Below are 17,201 nucleotides of genomic sequence, written 5' to 3'. Positions count from 1 at the left end.
TTTACTGCATTTAAATCATGTGCAAGAGTTAATTGTTGGGCATGTCATCCTCATTTGACATAATGAATGAGTCTAGTGGACACACCTTCCCCCAGAAGGAAGGCTTGCCTTATCTCTGTAGAGTTCCCAGTCAGCTAAGTATATGGGGCACAGATCACTACAGACAATCCTCTATGCTTTGTTCCAAAACTTCACTAACTGCAGTTAGATTTAGACCCCTCAAAGGATTTCCTGCTGAGATTTGAAATCTAAGAAAACCCAGTCAATAAGTACATTATATTAATTACTTTTTATGACAATTGAGGGTGACCCTTCTTCAAGATGATCCACAGTGCTCTGCCTTCTCATGCTATGAATTGGGACCTCATGGGACCTTCTACCCTTATCCACCAGAAACCAATGCATCTTGGATTTGGGGCTTTAGGGAAAAGTTTTTTAATAGATAATATTTTGAGAGATGGGGACACTCATGCCACAAAGTGCCTTCCTGTTGCATGCAGCACTTTTCAAGTATCACCAAGTCCTACTGCAGAACAAATTAGCCCACCAGGAGGTACATATCCTACAACCTGGGCTTTTCGCCTCATCCACCCTTCTGATACCCTGCCTGGTCTCTATCAACAGCACTCCAGGGCTGCTTGGCATCTTAACCCAGGTATGTATTTAATTTTTCTTAGAATTTGCTCTAAAAAATCAAGAGATGCCATTATTTGGACTGGCACCATATCACCTTAGAGTATTGCTATTCAGTGCCAATCCATCATAGTTCCCCACCTTGTTCATGATGTAACCATTGTTTGTCTACATTCTTCTAGCCATCCTAATTCTATGCAACTGATCTTGAGCAAATTACTCGGTGAGCACTATTAGAAATCTATTATATTATGGAAAGGGAGGCTAAGTTGTTTGAGTCATATTATTAACATACTTCTTCTATGAAAAGTCTCTTTACATCAAATTTATTTGACTAAAATTTACGGTTGGAAAATGTATGTTTCAATACATGTTTTTGGTGCAAATTTCAATTGTTTGTAGTTTTCATTTCAGTTAGTGCAACTCTTGTAAATGATTCGTAGTTATTTTTATTTATTTTCCTACATCATATATGAGAGAATACTGTTAAATTAATCAGAAAAAATATTACCTATGGCAGGGATAGGTAACCTTTGGCACTGCAGTTTTGTGGACTACATCTCCCATAATGCGTTTACATCTATTATACTGGCAAAGCATCAAGGGAGATGTAGTCCATAACATATTGTGTGCTGAAGATTGGTTGCCCCGATCTATATGGTATAGTTGACTTACCAGATTTAAAAAAAAAAGTCATATCTTAATTCAAACACATTAACTTTTGGAATTGAATCAGATTTTTTTTGAATGAAAATATAATTTTAAATAGCATGTATATTTATATTTCTGCATTGAGCATTTGAAATATAAGCATTGCCCGTGAGAAATTCTAAAATGTGCTAACCCAAAACTTTTGAAAGTTTTAATACTATGACATTGTGTAACCATAACATAATAAAAATGCAAGCATAAAACAAGTATAAAATAATTAATATAACACTTTTGTACATTGGATAATGTTGCATTTCTAAAAAACAAACAAACAAACAAAAAAAAACAACCTTACAATTATTGGAGTGAATATTGATCTGAAATTCATACATCTTTGCATTATTTCTGCCTTTTTTTAATGTTGTTGTTAACCAGCTTTTGTAGGACTACAAATCCCAATATGTTTTTTTCAACTGTTGCAGATCTGTCTTTTCGTTAACCCTGCTTTACCAAATACAGACTGATTTAAGTTGTCCATGTTCTTACAATTTCATTATCATTTTAATTCTACCTTTGAAACTTCAACCCAGTGACAATTGGAGTTTATTCAACACTAATTACAATATTTAAATGCATACAAAAAACAAAAACAAAACAAATGCAGTTTTCTACTTACTTAAAAAAATAAAAAAATAAAAATAAGATAAAAAATATATATGCTCTTACGTATGGTTTAAGAATAAATATAGCGAGATTAACAATAACAACTACAATATTGCAAAACTTTGTTTAAGACTAAAATGCTATATCAGAATATGTCAATTACTGTAATTTATCCTATCCCATTGAGCTAATTATGACATTTGTGTGTGCACTCATTTTATTATGGTTTTGATCACACCCCCTCCATCATTACAATCCCCCTGTTAATTCGTTCCTCTTGATAGTCTTTTCTTTCTTTCTTTCTTTTTTTTTTTAAATCAAGTCTGGGAATATCATTTATGGACCTCTATATTATAGTTTTTTTGGAAAACTGTAATACACACAGGAACACTTAAAGGACCACTCTAGTGCCAGGAAAGCATACTCGTTTTCCTGGCACTAGAGTGCCCTGAGGGTGCCCCCACCCTCAGGGACCCCCTCCCGCCCGGCTCTGGAAAGGGGAAAGGGGTAAAAACTTACCTTTTTCCAGCGCTGGGCGGGGAGCTCTCCTCCTCCTCTCCGCCTCCGATCCTCCCCGTCGGCTGAATGCGCACGCGCGGCAAGAGCTGCGCGCGCATTCAGCTGGTCGCATAGGAAAGCATTCATAATGCTTTCCTATGGACGCTTGCGTGCTCTCACTGTGATTTTCACAGTGAGAATCACGCAAGCGCCTCTAGCGGCTGTCAGTGAGACAGCCACTAGAGAATTAGGGGGAAGGCTTAACTAATTGATAAACATAGCAGTTTCTCTGAAACTGCTATGTTTATAAAAAAATTAGTTAACCCTAGCTGGACCTGGCACCCATACCACTTCATTAAGCTGAAGTGGTCTGGGTGCCTAGAGTGGTCCTTTAACAGGGAATGGAAATAAAACTGGTCCAGAAAGTTTGTTTGAAACATTTACATTTTTATCATCAACACAGTGCTGCCTTCAAGAGACAGTATGGGTCATACCATGGCCGAAATCATAACGCGTTAGCAGGTGCTCTTATGCTGAAAAAAATCAGCTGCAAAGACTTGATGGAGGGTCTTTTTTTCTGTTTGTGGGAATTTGCACATTCATATCTGTGTTTATTTTCATTTTACTGATCAACCATCTCCCAGGCTGAAAGTTTGGTGTGGGGAATTAAATTGAACTCATTATATTGTATACATTTCTATTCCCACAAGGAAATTATCATATTTTAAATTGTGGTTAATTTTCACAGCAGCTCCTGCGAAATCTGAAAACACACAATTTTCAGACTCACTTATTTTGTCAAGGAATTGTCATTTCATAAATGGGCATGAGTGGAACTTCCGTATCCACCTTGCAGGATTTTTTTTTTTATAGCTAAACTACAAATCTTTCCATTTTATGAAGAAATTGTTTAAGGCATTTCCGGAAAAGAGCTAGAAATACAGAGCCAGGTTAAGATGGCAGAGGTCTATAGACAGGTTGCAAGTTTGCCTGTGCCACCCAACTTAATTAACTCTTTGTTTGTCTAACTCGCATTCCAGGTTCCTTAAATTATGCAGCCCAGTAGACTGGGCAATGATCATGGGACTTTTGCTTGACAATTTATGCAGTAAATCTGGGCTTTCACTGGCCTGGGTACAAAGTGCTTATGGTCTCAGAATTGTCACCGCAGAATCTGTGATGCATATAACAGAATACCTGACTGTGAGTCAAACAGTGAAATAGTTAGTTATGGGTGATGTGGCTGAATCCCTGACTAAGTTCTACGAATTCAGCTTAGGTTGCACCGTGGTTAATCCTGCTAAAGGTTTTTTTATAGACTGACATGGGAAGGTGGTGGTAAGCATATCGGAGGTGTAAATTGATGTATGTTATTGGTGATATATGAGAGGTGGTAAATTGATGTATGTGACTGGTGGTGGTATATAATAGGTAGTAAGTTATAATACATGACTGGTGGTGATATATGAGATGTGGTAAGTTATAGTACATGACTTATGGTGGTATATGAGATGTGGTAAGTTGATGTACGGTATATGATTAGTGGTGATATATGAGATGTGGTTAAATTGATGTACATGACTGTTGGTGGTAAATGAGATGTGATAAGTTGATGTATGTGACTGGTGGTGATATATGAGATGTGGTAAGTTATAGTACATGACTTATGGTGGTATATGAGATGTGGTAAGTTGATGTATATGATTAGTGGTGATATATGAGATGTGGTTAATTGATGTACATGACTGTTGGTGGTAAATGAGATGTGATAAGTTGATGTATGTGACTGGTGGTGGTATATGAGAGGTGCTAAGTTGATGTATATGACTGATGATGGTATATGAGAGATATGGTAAGTTGATGTAAATGACTGATGGTGGTATATAAGAGATGGTATGTCATAGTACATGACTGGTGGTGGTATATGAGATGTGGTAAGTTGATGTATATGATTGGTGGTGGTATATGAAAGTTGTGGTAAGCTGATGTATATGACTAGTGGTGGTATATGAGAGGTGGTAACTTAGTTATAGTATATGACTGGTGGTGGTATATAAAGGTAGTAAGTTGATGTATATGAGAGGTAGTAGGTGGTGTATATCACAGGTGGTGGGTATGTGATCCACTGGTCACGTACCCATCATCAGTTACACACACCTACTCCTGTTACATAGCCACAGTCAGCTACATACATTTAGTCCTATGATATCCATCACCTAACCCCTGTCACATACACCTACCATCATCACATACCCAGCATGAGTTACATAGTTACATGAGTTACTAGACTTTGGCCCCTTTTGCTGCAACAAACGTAACTCTTTACTCCTACCGGGTTATTTACTAAAGTGAGATTCGAGGTGAATTCAAAGTGAATTTCAAATGGCTCGCATTTAGTATTCTGATTCAAACAACTGGCATTTGATAAAGTTGAAGTCAGTTGTCTGTGAAGGCCATTCAGGCTCTGAACTTGAGCAAACATTTCTATTTGGATCATGTTTTATGCTAGCGGCATTTTCATGCTGAAACAAGAATCCTTCCTCAAGCTGTTGCCACAAAATTGAAATCTCAGCATCATTAAGAATGTGATTTTTTTTGCCTTTGAACTCAGAGGACTTTTCAAAGAACTTTGACAAAACCTTTATCAAACTTAATAGCTGGATGTATACAGTCAGATGTTAGCTTGATTTAGAAGTTTTTATATCCTGCTCTGTAAATTAAACTTTAATCACACAGGAGGCTCCTTTGGGGTCTAAAAGGCTATTAACAGAGCAAGAGATAAGGAATTCTAAATTAAACAGAATGTGCATGAAAGGAATTTTAAACATTGTATCTCTCTTAACAGGAAGTGTTTAGAAAGTGTTTAGATTTAACGTCTAAATGGCAAAGAGTTGAGAAGTAATACTTCACCGGCATGATCTATACACCAAAACTGCTTAATTAAGCTAAAGTTGTTTTGGTGACTATGATGTCCCTTTCAATGGCAGATAACTGTCTTATAAATATGCCAAATTTTGATAAAATGTCGTGATGGCGCCTGGTAACACGTTCTGGAAAAGATGCCTATGGCATTGATGTGTCTGCATGGCAGTTAATCTGTTGGAGCTTAAAGACCAGAAGATGGTGGCGTCAGGAGAGAGACATAGGTAACCCTATTGCCCCTCTCCCCCATTAACCACAATCCAAATGGATATGTGGGTGAAGCCACAAGGGACCGTGACACTTTAATTAAGTGCGAACTGAATAAGTTTAACTTTGTTGTAATTTCATGTTTCATTTTCTACGTAAATATTTACTTTAAATAAACATTATAGCAGCACTATTAATTCTAACACTATAGGGTGTTAATAAGATTAATTAGCTATTATATTAAATGTTTAATTTTGGCAGTGTAATGAATACTGTTGGGTGGGATGTTACTTGGCAGATGGTTTGAGTCACAGAGTTCTGTTGGCTGCTTTGTGTATAATAACAGTTCATACACATTTTATTTTTCCACTTATCCTTTAATTATTAAAGAGTTTGTCCATTTAATTGCGAATTGTGGAGAACTGACACAGGAATTACAAGTTTTAAGCCAAAATAGTGGAGCTGGGACAATAAGATGAACTGGATAATATTTCCTAAAATCCTCGAGCTGCAGATTTAAGAAATCTCTGCTGTCTTTTCTCTCAGTCCCTGATTATCTCCTTTAGATTGTGAGCTCATGGGCCATCTTTAAAGTCGTGTTATGCTTTCTGGATTTTAGACTCAGAGACAGGACCTTCAGTACTGCTTTTCCTAATAATTAATGTATTATATTGTCTTCAAGTCATACCCATTGCACAGTGCTGCTGAACATTATGGCACTTTTTAAATAATAATAATAATAATTAGCAAAACACATAATATATACTAGAGGTTTAGTAAGATGAACTTAGTTTCACTTTCTGTGTAATAAGTCCACCCTATCTGTACCTCTTTCTCAAATTTCTGTGTTTACCATTTTGTTCCATAAATTCCGCTAAACATGAGACATGATGAGTTTTAGGGAGATGTGGTTACATTGTTGTCTTTCTATGGCTGTAAGGTGACAATTAAACAACTCCCAGAATCCATTGATGTGTCCATAAAGCACTGCTTAGGGGACATACTCGTTATTGCTATAGAATGCTAAATAGACTGAGCCAACGCATGGTTTTGTTAGAGTTCACTTCGGAGGCAAAGCATGGGGTCTTCCTGCAAAAATGAATTTCAAAACATATGTATCTTTATCGACATGTATAAGTTTCCAGAAAAACATGGTACATTTGGTAATCCTACATATATTTACAGACACTGCTGGTGTGTTGGTTCCTGGAGTGAAGAGATACCACCTGCACAGGTGATTGGCAATCTCTTGCATGTTGGCTGTTATAGACTACAGCTCCCATAATGCAAAGCTAGCCCTTATAGATGAGAGTGGCACATACAATCCACAGGGATTATTACAAAATAATCAGAATAAACAAATAAAGGCATACTTTAATCCATATGGATCTAATTTTATCCGAATAGTTTGGTACTTCCTATGCGAGCGTTGAGAATGTTTGTAAACATTTCTGTCAAGATACTTCCAGGAGGCAAAACGTGCACGGGTTCCGCTGAGATGAAGAGAAAACTCTATATTAATAAAATGTACATTGAAATAACTGCACTTAATGAATTGTAACCTGTAAAGTGCTGAGTACAAAACATGGGAATTTAAATTGCAAGAAAAATAAAACCATTTCTCCACTGGGAGGGTTCTCTGTTTGGTGATCCTCGGGATGATTCATGCTTTTTGTCTGCGGGCGCAGATGTCTACGTGAAATATTTTGTGTATAGAGTCGGAGAGGGCACCGCGGTTTGTCTGGTCGCCCCCATGCTCTGGCACCGGTTGCTACCATTGAAATTTTCCTGTGTGGGGACCCCTCTTGGCAGCCGGGGGTTTGTGGGCAATGCGGCACTCTCCGAGTGGGATGGAGGTTTCACGGAGAGAGGCAGGGTTTAGTGAGGGGCAGTCAGGGTGGCAGTCCGAAGACTGGGACTCCTGTGCCTGATGTGGAGATGAGAGGAGTCTTCAGTGTGGAAGTGGATTATCAGGGCCTGGTGCAGGGTAACCACACACCCCCTGGTGTTGAGCACCAGCGTTTGTGCGGCCACATACCAGACCCTGATACAGCTACTGCGGATCACAAGAGCTAGGAGATATGCAGACCTCCCAGGAGCTGAATAGGGAGGCTCTGCAGCAGGAACCAGGAGCTTTGATATAAGCAGACCTCCCAGGAGCTGAATAGGGAGGATCTGCTGCAGGAATGTATCCAGTACAGAAAACAAGGCAAGACTAGATGAGGCACCTAACATGGAAACAAGACAAAACTAGAAGAACCCAGAATCAGAGAAGGATAGAAAGCTAAACCCAGAACAAGTACACAGTACATAAGGGAAACCTTAACATAACAGGGGCAAGACAGGACAGGACTGTACATGGACTGGGAATACAAAATAAAACAAGACAAGATCTAATAGGCAAAACAAGAGGAGATAAAACTAAGTACTATAATGTAAAACTATGGGGGTTTAGTTACATTATATGATCATACATTGCATAAGCCTGCCAACTATGTCAAAGTACCCCATATTCGTCAGGTCCTACTCTGCCTAATGTCTGCTACATAAACCATAATAAAACACATACAGCACTTACCTGCAAGGAAGGAGCAGATGACTTGAAGCATCTGCCTGCAGGAACCAACAGAAACAAAAGGAACAATGGAAGGAACGGGGCAACATAAAACAAACATTTAAAGGAATCCAAGAGACTGGACAGGACAGGAACAGAATACAGGAATGAACCCAGAAAACCCAGCATAAAGAAAACAAGACATGGAATAGAAAACTAGAAAACCCCAAGAAAAACTAAACAAGAATTGTAAAAAGAGTACTGGATACCAGAAGCCGAGGCCAGACATCTCCGCAGAACATGGCATAATGTGACAGGGACTGCACGGTAGTTGCAGAAATTGCAGATATGGGTGTTTCGTGGGGCACAGTTGGAGTTGCGGTCATTTTTCGCCGACACGTGGGAGTTGGCGCATTGGCTGGTGTGTGGCTGGGGGTGCAGGCGTTTTGTGCAGAACATGGAGTATCCAGGGATGGGTCCTGCTTGCGGGGCAGAGCCCGCTCGCAGTTCACCTTCTGAGTGGGTGACCCCTTTGGTTTCTAGTTGAAGTTGGACTGCGGGGAGTGAAGGGGACTGTGGGGAGTGCAGGGCGGGTTTGGGTCGGCCACGGCTGGGTATCGGTTGGAGAGCTGTATGGGGAATTGCACGTTGTGTATTAATATAGAGAGTGTATAAAATGCTTCGCTTTTGCCACCTGGAACAACGTCTATTATTGTTGTCATGGTGAATTGTCATATGCCATTTCATTCTGAATGAGCCCAACAGAAGCTACTAATAATATTATGCATGTCTGTCCTCTTAAATGACCATTATAGTGCCAGGAAAACATACTCGTTTTCCTGGCACTATAGTGCCCTGAGGGTGCCCCCACCCTCAGGGACCCCCTCCCGCCGGGCTCTGGGGAGAGTAAATGGTTAAAACTTACCTTTATTCCAGCGCCGGGCGGGGAGCTCTCGTCCTCCTCTCCGCCTCCGATCCTCCCTTTCGGCTGAATGCGCATGCGCGGCAAGAGCTGCGCGCGCATTCAGCCGGTCTCATAGGAAAGCATTTACAATGCTTTCCTATGGACGCTTGCGTGCTCTCACTGTGATTTTCACAGTGAGAATCATGCAAGCACCTCTAGCGGCTGTCAGTGAGACAGCCACTAGAGGATTTGGAGGCTGAATTAACCCTATTATAAACAAATCGCATTGGCAGACAATATTTTAATTGCTTGGCACATTAATCTTTATGGAGTTTATAGCTATGGCAAATACTAACAGTTACAAATACAAAAAAAGTGCAATATATAGTGGAGCTCAGAGCATGCAGCTAGTGATCACTTGTGGAGCCAATCGCAACAATTCCACCAAGTATGAACACAACAAACACAAGTTAAAGTGACCAGCGCAAAGTGATAAAATAGAGATAAAAAGAGAAAAACTCATAGGGCAACACAGTAGTTCATATAATACACATCCAATTTACATCCTCAAAAATTTACACTCACATTTTATTGAGCTTGTTGGAATAACTGGCTCAGGTATATCAATGTGGGAGTGCAATAGGGGGATTTCAATCCAAATAGAGATGGTCTTGAACCTCAGAAGTGAAAAGTATAAGGAACGGCAACTACAGTTATAATAAAATCAAAAACATTTATTACAAATCAAATAAAAATCCTTACATGGAAAGTTACTGGAATGCCACATAGTCTTTCCTCGAAAGCACTATGCGTTTCGACCCCAGCTGGGTCTTCCTCAGGTGCAGTAACTTTCCATGTAAGAATTTTGTATACCCACTTCCTGCAGTTGTTTGTCAAATATATCACGATTATCTGTCACTGGATGGTTAATGTTTTGGCTGTTATCAGCAAAATAGACCTCTTTGTGCAAGAGCTCCTCTTGCATGCAGCCTGCTAGCATTGTGGCCAGGCCCTGACCCCGCATATAAATCTTTTTAATAGGCAGAATCTTGATTGTTTTGCAGTTCTTTATATAATGCATACTAATATTTATTTTTAATATAACCGGTTAGACTTTAAGCTGGTTTGGGCAAGGTGTTCATCACCTCTCGTTTTTGTTTTGCTTAACTTGTCTTATCAGCATTTATTTATGACCTATTGTGCAGCGCTACAGAATATGTTGGACCTGTATATAAATGAAAATAACAATAATTGTTATATGACTTGGTATATCTGGTAAGGGGTGATAATCAATTAGTCTCACACTTTCTTGTTGTCTTGCAGGCTTTTCGAAGTGCTTTTTTCTGCAATCCCTGCCTTTCTATCCGGCTTGCTGTGGTGGGTCCTGTCCGCACCCTGCATCCCCCACTGCTTTTCCAAGTAAGCCTTTATCCTCCATCAGTAATGCTTCACTTACTTTGTAAACCAAAGCAGCAGGATTTAATGGGTCCAAGAAAGCTAATTGGTGATGCAATGGCAAGTAGCTAATTCCTAAGAAAAATCACAGCAGTTTTATTCAGCGTCCCTTCCGAAGATTTATCCGATTTAAGTGCTCTGAACAATTGAAATTGCCCCAATAGAAACCAAACCAACCAAACAAGAGGCTAATAGCTTTCTTGTTATCAAACATTTAACAGTTTGAGAACCAAAAAGCATGAGCCGTGAATTCTAAAACCCTCTGGTACGCAACTGTCGAAAGCACAAGTGTACAACATGTATAGCGGGAAATGTATATTTGTGCGTTTGTATATATATATAAAGTATTAAAAATTGTATAAAAATAACAGAATATATGAAGAGTGATTGTGCTCACTTGATAACAATTTGCAAAATGTAAAGCCAAAATAATGGTCTACTATTTGTCAAGTTTTTTTTTTTGTAATATATACTAGGCCATTTGGACCTTTTCCACAAAAAAATATTGTTTTTAAGTAAATTAAACATTTTGTTCAACTTTAACTGAAAACAAAATCTGATCCGCATACTAAGCTATAGCCCCCCCCAAAAAAGAAAAATTTTTAGTTCAAATAAAGGTCTGCTTTAAAAAACAAAGATTTAAAGATAAATAAATAATTATAATTCATTAGAATAACACGTTATACTTTGAATTATTATTCTGTCCTCTGTTGCTGTTGATTTTATTAAGGTCTCCAAAATGTGTTGATTAATTCCTGCTAACAGAGGCTGTGACAGTTTAATGAGCTGCAAACTGATGAGTGTCCCTTTAGGGGGCTGACACTTTCCCACAGAGCGTTTTACAAGGCCTGGGCTGCATAAGAATGGGCAACAGTACCATGACCAATCGCCACTTTCACTTTACTCATCCACACGCGACTTCACCACCATTTTTCACTGTGCAGATGAACTTTAGGAGCCGTTTCATAGTGAAAAATGCCTTGGCAAAGGTCATTTGTCCCTTTGTAGACCCATAAAGAACAGATCCCTATGCAGTCTTTTTTCCTGTCTCGCATTCCAATGGGATCTCTACGCACGATTTAAAACACTTGATTGAAAACTAAAGCAGTGAATGAAAATGACTTTTATAGACTCCTTTAAGCTCATCTTCCCCTCTAACCTCTTCTACCTGAAAAGAGAGTTAAGAGCATGAGAGCAGTATATAGACAAACTTGTTGAATGCACAGGTCACATAATCAACTGCTACGATTGTTTATTAACCTAGGCCGATACACAATTTTCAATGTGACCTATTAATTGGCCGTTTAACATGGAGATATTGAGTAGCAATGGAAAAACGGAAACCGTGACTAAACCTTTTTCTCACTCCTTGAGTCCTTCAAGGTGGTCCTCTACGATGGCAAATTGATAATGTTATACACATCAAGAAGACATTTATCACTTCTTCTGCCAGGAACAAATGTACAACTATTCTAATTCTCTTCCAATTATACTTTGACACATTCTGTTAGAAATTATTAATATTATTTACACAGCGGCAATTAATATTCCACAATGTGTTACAATATTCAAAGTTAGAATAAAATTGTAAGTTACTGACAAACAAAATCAAGTAGAACCACAAAGGGAAAAGGGACCTTCTCAAACGAGCTAACAGTCAAGGAGAAATTAAAAATGCAAATATTTTAATTCATTATTTTTACAATGTATATATTATTATATAATTTTCAAATATCCCTAACTTTACATTTTAGAGATAACATCTCATAGAGATTCTTCTTTTTGCAAGTTTACATTAGACTTGTGAATGGTGAAAAAAAAATTCAGTTCGCCCAAATCGATTTGTCATTTTGGCATATTGGTTTAGCCAATTTTCGCTCATAAATTAATCATTTCGAGAAAAACAATTAGGACAGACCAAAAGGACATGAAAATGGGCTAATCCACATACTGCAAAATATATATGTGGTATAAATATTATTCATATATTTTGCAGTACACCAATACGTAGATTTTCCTGCCACTTATGCAGCTCATAGTTTAAGTGAGAAAATAACCAATAGAGTTAAAAAAGAAGGAGCAGTAAAATAATGTATATGTATATATTTTATATTTATTACATTTAATATAATATTTTCTTTACAGGAAGTGAACCTGCCAGAGACATGCCAGTGTTGACACAAGATTCAAACACCAAAGTGCGACGTGTTATCTTAAGAAGGGCGGTCTTCTCGGAAGACCAGAGGAAAGCACTTGAGAAGATGTTTCAAAAACAAAAATACATTAGCAAGGCTGATCGGAAGAAGCTTGCGGTCAACCTTGCTTTGAAGGAGTCACAGGTATATTGCCCTTAAACTGAAATAAATAAAAATATGATTGTGAATATAAAGTTTGAAAGAATCAAAATATAACTGTGTAACCCCAAATGCGCTAAATACATATTTACTCACATCCTGCAGAAATTCTAATACCATTATAGCAATTCTGGGTTGAAACAATTTGTGTATAGAATCAATCTTAAGGGAACACTATTGTGACAGAAATGCAAACATGTATTCCTGTCACTATAGTTATGAAAACACCTTTTAGGCCCCCCTGTCAGCTAAGTGAAAGGTGATTTCAGTCACCTATCTTCCAGCGATGCGCGGATCTGTCGCAGCTGCCACGCCCCCTTGGCTGAGATCATCAAACTTAATAATCTCAGCCAATCCAATGCTTTCCTATTGTGCTTGAAAAGGCAGTGTTTAAATTAAAAAGACCGCAGGGACAGACTATAGACACCAGAACAACCAAATTAAGATGTAGTGGTTCTGGTGACTATAGTGTCTCTTTAAGTTTATATGAGAGGTATTGTGATTTGTTGATATGATACAAATATTCAGATAGAGAAAATCTAATAGGGCTTGGCAAAACTTTCTTACAAGTATAGAATTCGAATTTTATTAACCGTACCTAAATTGAATACATCTGAAGCCGAGTTAAACTCACCTACATGCACAGCTTGATTATTTTCAATTCACTGAAAATACACTGTTTAGTCAATACCACAGTAACTCTCTGTCTTTGCTTATATAGATTGTTTATTTCTGCATAAACCATAGCACAATTTAATGCAAGCAAGAATAAAGAGATACTCATTGGGCAAAGATTCATAGTACTACAGCATTAATATATGTCTTTATTCCTTCGTACATTGAATTATAAGTCGTTTGCTTTTTTCTATAAATATAAAAATTCTACACATAGTAAAAAGCAGCATTAGGACATTTAATATAAACATATTCATGGCTTTGTTACAGTGACAGTAACATATAGATATAAACATCTAGAATAAAAAAAATACTTAAATATTATTATAATAATAATAACTAGTATTTATATAGCGCCTTTCTCCCAGTGCGACTCAAAGCGCTTTTTCAGCGCACGCTCTCGGAATTAACAAAATCAGCAGCTGAATAGTAATAGGCATTGTTATTTCCCAACTGATAGTACTCATTTTATTGACTTTGGAAGGATGAACGACCGAGTTGGCCCTCCACAGATTTGAACCTGAGACCTTTGCATTTTCAAACATGCTTTGTGGTCAGGGAACTTACCAACTGAGCTGCATATGCATTTAACATGGACGAGGCAGCTGTAAACATAGCCACACTACCACCAAACAATGCAATTGTGGGATGCAATCGCATCATATTGGGGTACAGCTGCAGTGATTTCCGCCTCCATTGATGTACTTTTAACTCTAGCCAATGGCACAGCAGTAGGGCCAAAATATAAAATCATAAAATATAAAAATATAAAATAACCTTGTATCTATACATTTCCTAGCAGCGTGGGTAGCACAAATATATAGATAACATTTTATGCTAGTTGACGCGACTTCAAATCGTTCGTCATGACACATGCAATTTAATGCAGGGAAACTTGTCATGTAGCCAAATATAAACAAAAAAAAAACAGAAAGTGAAGGACTTAGTACTTTGTTTATTAGTGATGCTGCGGACCATATTATATTTCTTCATACGACGTTTGTTTGCTGCCAATACATATAACATATCTTTTTATTGCATTTATATATTTTTTTGTTTTCCATATATTTATTCTTACGCCTCTCCGTGTCCTGTAGTGATTCATTTAATGCAGTCATCAATCATAGTTATCGATCATCTATTGATAACGACATGTGGAGTAAAAATGAGGTGGTCTCACAAATACTCACAGCTATCCGTTGATTGATTCTTTTTCTCCAACTATGTTTTTTTTTAGTAAATTATTCATTAATAATACTAGATAGTGTATGGTTTTTCATTCCGACATAACACTTGATACTGATATATTGTGTGAACATGTTGATTTTATCTTTCAACAGGTCAAAATATGGTTCCAAAACAGGAGGATGAAATGGAGAAATTCAAAAGAAAAAGAGGTTCTTTCAAAAATGTGCTTAAAGGAAGAGATGGCAGAACAGAAACTCTCAAGAACTGCATCAAGTCTTAACGTCTACCCCGCTGAAAGGGATTTAAGTAATATTCAGCAACTCAAAAAGATCAAGACAAAATTACCATGCAATGCGAAATCATCATTATCAGAGCAACCGTTTGGGAGCACTAGACAATCGCCTGTAAATCTGGGCTCTCATCACCGGGGAAGCAAGCTGGAATTGCAGAACAACTTTCACACTAAAATCTAAGCGTTCTGACTTTAACTAACTTTTAAAGTGCGTAAAATGACATGGACATAAAAAGAGCACTTTTTAGAAAAATATGTGCAAGACATTATATCCGACACCGCATTTTAAATGAAAACTAACACGATAGGATCAGTAACTATATTATTTGTAGAATTTTTTTTTTTAATGCTTTTTTAGAATGTCTCTAAAACAAAAAAAAAACATATTTCTGATTTTAAAATTACATTAGTATGTCTCAAAGTGGATACACGTATACATTTGTAAGTTGTGTTCATTTAATACAGGAAAGGAAAAAAGGAGAAAAAAGTCAACAAATGTTATAGGTATAGATTTCCCTAAAATGCAGTTCTTAGATAATTTTAATTCTAATGACTCAATCCGGCCAGAGCAAGTATGGATATCAGTTTTGTAGAATTGTAGCAAAAATGTGCTGTTGCCTGTTTCCTGAATAGAATCCGATGAATAGAGGATTCTTAGTACACATTAGGATGTATTTGCAGGCTGCAGTAACATACTGTTCTACAAATGCTCTAAAGATGCTCGACAAAGATAACAGTCACCTTTTGTCATACTACCGTGACCACAATGGTATTTAGTATTCTTGATATGTGACTACTGAGTAGTGCACAATAAAACTACTAAATGCATTATTCTACTTTCAGCTGTGTGATCTGAGCTCCATGGGGGCAGCAGGAATGTAAGGTAATGTAATGTAATTAAAATACATTTCTTATATTTCAGTTTTGTTTATTTTTTACATTGAAAATTGAGTGTTACTTAAAGAAAGCTTTGCATCATCCAAAAAAAAAAACTATTTTTCTATTAAAAATGTTTACACAAAAAACATTTTGTTTTCATTTTTTTGTCAATCCATAATCATATATTTCCTTTAACACTCTTAGAAAATCGTACATACCATGTTAACATACGTCTTAAAATGTAATGTGCCATTACTACTAAATGTTTTTTATGCTATATACAGATTAATATGCTAAATATATTACAGGGACATTACAGGCACTCACGTATCATAGCTGAGATATATAGTCTACATTACAGTTAGTTATGATCTAAATACTTGGTGTGATTTTAAATAATTAAATAATATCTTCTGCTCCACAAATACTACTGTGTTGGGTTTCTGGAAATTTTACTCCAGCTATCATCTACAGTGGAAAGCTGACAATTTTACAAGAATCTCTTAGTTTGCCCTTAAAGAGCTGTTTATGGGATAAACTTGTCTATACAACATTAAAAGAGCACTAACGTCACCAAGGCCACTTCATTTCAATTTACCGGTAATTCAATGCTTTCTATGGGGAAGATTGGATGCATGTGCAGTGAACTTCCGGTACGAGGACCACTGGATTGGACCATCGTCAGTTGAGAAGGAGAGGTGTATCGCTACAAAAAGGTAAGTAAATTAATCTTATGGCACATGGGATGGGGGAACTAAACTAGATAGGGACACTCTAGAATTAGGAATACTGGTTTGTATTCCTAACGCTTTGGTACTTGTTTAAATTGACATTTTTGGCTGAGCCACCTCTTTGGCTGGGCAAGACACTCTACACAAGCTGCGAAGCCTAAAAATGTGCATCAAATGCAGTAACATCAAATGTGAGCTTCTATTTTTTCATTATTTTAATGTATACATATTTAATTTACATATTTGTATAATGTATTATATAATGTAATAAAAAAAATTGGTCAGCTCTAACCTTGAATGCAACAGGAAAGGAAAAATTTGAAACAGACCATTTGGTATTACTAAAAAAACAAAAAGCTTTTACCTTTATATTAAATTTTATTCGAGTTCAAGTGAAAAAGAAAACATTTTCGTGAGCAGTCTCAATAATAAACAGGGCCATTTTAATTCAAGCATTTAATTTATTGTTGTGTTAAAATAGTAGTAGCTCAGTGCAGAGCCAGCGCATGCAAGGCCTATGAACTATGCATGATAAGATAAATTGTGAAGTCTGAAGATGAATTACTTGTGCTGCGACTATAATATGTTTTATCAC

General features: G+C 37.2%; 1 protein-coding gene across 1 annotated transcript; it reads left to right on the top strand.

Annotated features, from left to right (window-relative positions):
* The first annotated feature begins 321 nt into the window (after positions 1-321).
* Positions 322-15,293, top strand: DBX2 (developing brain homeobox 2). The gene is made up of 5 exons (XM_063445113.1): positions 322-624; positions 2,834-2,861; positions 10,356-10,451; positions 12,633-12,826; positions 14,857-15,293. Exons 1-5 carry the CDS (start codon positions 322-324, stop codon positions 15,175-15,177), a joined length of 942 nt encoding a protein of 313 aa, XP_063301183.1. The 3' UTR covers positions 15,178-15,293.
* Positions 15,294-17,201: the final 1,908 nt, after the last annotated feature.

The sequence above is a fragment of the Pelobates fuscus genome, chromosome 3 (genome assembly GCF_036172605.1).
Source record: "Pelobates fuscus isolate aPelFus1 chromosome 3, aPelFus1.pri, whole genome shotgun sequence".
Lineage (NCBI taxonomy): Eukaryota > Metazoa > Chordata > Amphibia > Anura > Pelobatidae > Pelobates > Pelobates fuscus.
Note: the sequence above shows the minus strand (reverse complement) of the source record. Positions and strands in the feature narration are given on the sequence as shown.